The sequence below is a fragment of the Haliaeetus leucocephalus genome, unplaced genomic scaffold, assembly GCF_000737465.1.
Source record: "Haliaeetus leucocephalus isolate CR32 unplaced genomic scaffold, Haliaeetus_leucocephalus-4.0 Scaffold339, whole genome shotgun sequence".
Lineage (NCBI taxonomy): Eukaryota > Metazoa > Chordata > Aves > Accipitriformes > Accipitridae > Haliaeetus > Haliaeetus leucocephalus.
Window position 1 is genome coordinate 2,313,220 of NW_010972775.1, and position 5,109 is coordinate 2,318,328.

The 5,109-nt window shown below is 58.6% G+C and overlaps 1 protein-coding gene across 1 annotated transcript; it reads right to left on the minus strand.

Moving 5' to 3' along the window:
- Positions 1-2,810: 2,810 nt before the first annotated feature.
- RPP25 (ribonuclease P/MRP 25kDa subunit) lies at positions 2,811-3,571 on the minus strand. Its single transcript, XM_010572246.1, has one exon. It carries the CDS (start codon positions 3,498-3,500, stop codon positions 2,811-2,813), a length of 690 nt encoding a protein of 229 aa, XP_010570548.1. The 5' UTR covers positions 3,501-3,571.
- Positions 3,572-5,109: the final 1,538 nt, after the last annotated feature.

The window sequence follows — 5,109 nt, forward strand, 5'->3', positions numbered from 1 at the left end:
GGGGTTGTTTTTGTGTGGTGATGGGTGTGATGCTGCCCGCGTGTGGCCCGGTGACTCTCTTAACCGAGCTTATGTAGGTATGGCGCCAGTGTGGGCTCCCACACATCATGGATGGGGGCCACAGGGAAGCGAGGGGGCCTTTCCCTGCCCGTGCTGGTGATGGCTGTGCGCTGCCAACTGCGGCAAGGGAAAATGTCCTGACTTCTTCCTAGTGAGGGGAAAATGGGACCTGGCCCTGGCTGCGGTATCCAGCAGCTGTTCAAGGCTTCCCGTGGCTCTGCTCCGGTGCCAGACTTGGCCCCCAGAAAGGCACCCTCCGTCACATCCTTGTCCCCAAACCTGGTACGCTCTGAGCACGGGGTGTTGCCATCCACTTCCATCACCCCATGTGCTAGCAGGAGGGTAGGGCCAACCCAGCCACCACTGGGCTCGCAAAATTGCCCCCAAAATGGTTCTTAGCAGGCGCCCTGGGGCTGTCCCTCGGCAGTGCGGCGCAAGATCATCGTGATAATTTTGCTCGCCACGTCCCCTTAGGACCCTGCGGAGCCAGATGTCATCATGCTGTTTTAAATGCTTCGTATTTTTGGTTATAGTCATTGGGTTTTTTAACCATTTTCTCATGCAGGAAATCCTTGGTCAACAGCCAGCAAAATGAGGAGTGCAAAATCCCCGGGCTCCTGTTGCCTCCAAGATGGGGAATTGTCTGCGTATAAAATCAATTAAAAATAATTTTGCACATTAACACAATAATGAGAAATTAGTGATTTTTTTTTTTTTTTTTCTTTCTCCTTGCTGGGAGCAATGTTAGATGGCAGCAGTGGGGCAGGGTTGGGGAGGTGAAGGGCTGTTAGTTCTCAGCTGCATGGCTGTGACAGTCTTTAGGCTCCAATCAAAGTGTTTACAGAGGGTTTTATTTATTAGCATGATTTTTAATACATTTGGGGTAGGAGCTCATACCCGGTGCTCCGGCTTGCGTGTAGGGCAGAGGGTTGAACCTGAATGGTGTCTGCACTGGAGAGAGGAGGCAGGGAAGATCAATTGCTGGGTTGGATAGAGTCTGAAGCTTTCCCAACCCCCAAACCCACAAAAAATAATCATTAAAAAAGAACAATTGGAAATTAATATTCAACTACACGGTGACAGATAAGTGAAGTGAATCAATCTGTGGCAGGGCAGATAAGCACGAGCTTCTGGCCCGGAGGAGCAGCTGCCTGCTGAGGGAGATAACAAGGTCATCCCCAAACAAAACAGACCCCTGCTTCCTCCTCCTCCTAGCTCCTTTGGTCTCCTTTCATTCCCGCTCCCAGCCAAGCAAAGCGCTTGCCAAGCAAGCCCTTGACAAAAGAGGGGATGTTTGCTGTCCCCGGAGAGCGGGGAGCGAAGCAGGGAGATAATGCGGCTGCAGCCAGAGCATCCCTCCCGGCTGGCTTTTGGGAAGGTTACGCTCATTAATACCGATTTAATTCATCCTGCGGTGCTCGCGGGGTCTGCCTGGGCTGGGTCAAGGGGAGCCAGGTGGATCTGGGCTTGCTTGGCCTCCCCGAACCCATCCCCTGCCCTCCCCGCAGTGCCACCCGTCTGTGCTGTGCTGGCCGGAGGGGGCTGGCACAGGGGCTTTGCCCGGCTGTGCTGTGCCAGCGGTGGCCAGGCTGCTGCCAGGGTACGTAGGAGGCCCCGATCCTGTTCCACCAAGGCACAGGATTTGGCTGGGATCCCCTTGTCCTGGCTTGGCAGCAGCCTTCCCTGTGCTGATCTGTGCTGTGGTCGGCAGCCAAGATGATCCCCCCGTCTTCCCATAGACATATTTCAACTATTTCTAAAGAGCTTTTATTTCCCATTCATTTCCCTTTAACCCCTGGAAGAAGCAGGGATTTTGCTCCAAAGGGCTTTCCCAGGGAGCCAGCCCATGGCAGGGGCTCTGCAGCCAAGCCCATGACCCCAAAACCTCCTTGTCCTGTGCCAGGCACTGCATCCAGCCACGACAACAACCCACCTAACGCTCCCGCTACCTCTGGCTCCCGACATGGGGGCTTCACCCCAGCTCCAGACCCTACAAACACCTCCGGGAGAGCAAAGACCTGAATATCTGATGCAGGGAGAAGAAGAAAAAGGGTTGTTTTATTTTCTTCTGGTGTCCTGCAGGCAGGCAGCGCAGCGCTCGGCTCTGCGGGCGCAGAGAGGGAGCGACCCGTCTGCTTGTGTGTTTTATTCGGGATGAATCACGGTGCCGCGGGGCACTGAGCCCAGCATTAATAAACCTGACAGCTCCTCGCCGGGCATAATTGCAGCGGTTTTGATAATGAAGGTATTACTCCAATGGGCTTGGGGCAAAACCGTCTCTCCTGATGGCTGAGATGTAGCAATGGGGAGCGATGATGTGCAGCCACCTTCCCTGGTCTGGACACCCCTCGATGAAAGGCAACGGGTGCTCCGGCTCTGTGGGAGTCACTGCAGAAACGTGGCTGGTGGTAGCGTTGCCCCTCGGTGGCTGAATATGGGGTCAGCAGCTGCCCCCAACACATCCTCCCCTGCCTCAGTCCATAACCGAGAGCTGGCAGGTTTAACCCTTCAGCCCTCACCCCAAATCTGGGGACAAGGTACCCCCCCAGCAGCAAGCCCCCATGCACAGGGGTCAGCTGGAGCAGTGGCAGCGAGTGGGGATGCGTTGCGGGGAGCCTGCAGCACACCAGTGAACCTGGAGCAAGCGTGACACAGGCTTCACACTGCCTTTCTCCAAGCAAAGCAGCTAAAAAACCCTCAGAGTTTCTCCAGCGTACAATCTCCTGCCCATACAGAGGGCAGATTCCTGCCTATATATACCCGGCATACGGCTGGTTGGGGCAGGAGGTGGTGGGGTCAGTGGTGGTGGTCTGGCTGGCGGTCCCCGAGCCCCTCGGGCTGTCAGGTACCTGTACCTGCAACTTCTTGGTCAGCAGCTCCTCACGGGGAGGTTGCAGGGGCCGCTTCAGCCCCTTGGCGGTGGAGCCCGACGTGTCTTCTCCTGCCTCGCCGAGCTGCGTCCCCAGCCCTTGCCGGGGCTCCGGGGGCTGGTAGCCCGCCTGGTTGGGATCCAGGGGGTCTCGGGAGAGCAGGATGCAGATGGAGGGGACGTTCTTATGGACAGTCAGGTTCTGTGCTGGACCACCGGGCAGAGGGTCCTGGTTCTCCCAGACCTCCAGCAAGGTTTTGTAGCGTACCTTGGTGACCTGGTGAAGACCTCCCAGCTTCCGCTTCATGATCTCCACGCAGGTGATGGTCTTGGTGACCGCCCTGCCGCAACCGCTGAAGACGATCTGACGGCTGCCCTTCAGCTCCATCTGGGCCATGGCGAAGTTCATCAGGTTCCTGATCTTGCTGCCTTCCTTCACCTTCATCTCCACCACGTCTGGGGGCAGGTCGGGGAAGGGCAAGGGGCTTTCCTCCTCCGAAGTCCTCACCTTTCGGAAGTTCTCCATCCTGGACTGGGCGATGGGCTTGGCTCCCCCTCCTTCGGCAGCCATCCTTCACCCCTTCCCGGTGGATCTGCTCGGGCTCCTAGCCCCCCGGGACCATGGCAGGGCTGGCTCTGCTGCCCTCCCACCCAGCCCGCAGGAGGGCTGAGTTTAACCCTGTGTCCCCGGGACCACCAGTCCCTTCCCCTCTCCTCGCCTGGGGCTGGCTGCGGAGGAGATGGCAGCGAGCTCGGTAGCCGTGCCAGAGGCTGTCTCCCGTTGGGGACGGGGCTGCAGGATCCCCTGCGTGCCCCTGGTTGTTCCCGGTGGAGACGACGGCCGGCTCTGGCTCTCGGCGATGCTTGGGCTCCTCCGCTCCCACTGCAGCACTTGCTTCTGCTGCTCTTTGCTTCATTCTGGACTTCAGCAGCCCCCAGAGCTGTTCTGTGTAATTAGCAGATCCTCCCCCTCTCCCTCCCCTTCCTCCCCTCCTCCTCCCCTCGCTCAGCCTCCCATCCCAGCACCCAGCTCCTGCCTTCATCCCTGCCCAGCACCGAGAGCCAGCGAAGGCGAAGGGGTGGGCAGGGAGCCCTGGTCCCCGGCCGGGAGCGTGCAGGCAGGGAAGGGAAGGGAAGGGAAGGGAAGGGAAGGGAAAGGAAGGTGGAAGACAGAGGGAGAAGCTCACTCTTGCCTTCATGATGCTCCCAGAGTCCTGCCCCCTTAAAGAGAACCTGGTCCCTTCTTTCGGTGCTTGCTCCGCTCAAGGACACCAACTGCTAACTGCAAATGTCAGCAGAGTGCAGGCAGCTAGCCTGCCTGCCTCCCTGCCTGCCTCCCCTGCACCCTCTCCCCGACAGCATCCCCAGGGGGATGAGGACTGCCAGCCACGCTGTGCCCAGGGATGGCATGGAGATGTGGGAGGTACTTTGGGGAGTACTTTGGCGCCGGAGCCCAACCCTTATTAGCTATAAGAGAAGGTAACGGGACTCGCGGGCAGGACGAATCCTGGCAGATGGCTTCGCAGCCCTGTTTTCACGGGTGATTTCTCTCCCTCCTCCTCCTCCTTCCCCACCCCTCCCTCTCCCCACGGCTCTCCCAGACCCTGTCCCTTGCTCTTCTCCGTGTCCCCAACACGGAGCTGCCCACCATGAGGTCACCGTCATATTTACTGCCTGAGCCCCTGGAAATACATCCCAGGAGGTACCTATCGCAGGCCAGAAGATCTCGCCTCTCTGCCCCCAATCCCTTCCCTGGGCAGAGGCGATGTCCCTGCACCAGGCTGGCCCTCTGCCTGCCCCTGTCACCTGCCTGTCCCCTGCCCGCCCCCGGCACCCCCAGCCTCCCACCCCGCTGGCTGGGGGATCATTGCACAGTGGAAAGACATGCCAAGTATTGACTTGCAGTCAAATCTTATCGGCCTCTGGAGGCCCCTGGATTGTTTTCACTCTGAGCAGGGCTTGAAAAAATACATAAATAAATAAATCGATCCGATGCCCACGGAGGTGAAGGCTGTGGCAAGGCAGGATGCAGCCATCCCTTCCCAGCCGGGGCGAACCCCTGCATCCCTGTGGTCCCCAAAGCAGCTTTCCATGGGTACTGCTGCCCTAAATGCGGGGCAGGTATGGGGCACCCCCTGATCTGACCACCAGACTGGGATCCAGGGGACTCTGCAGGTGAT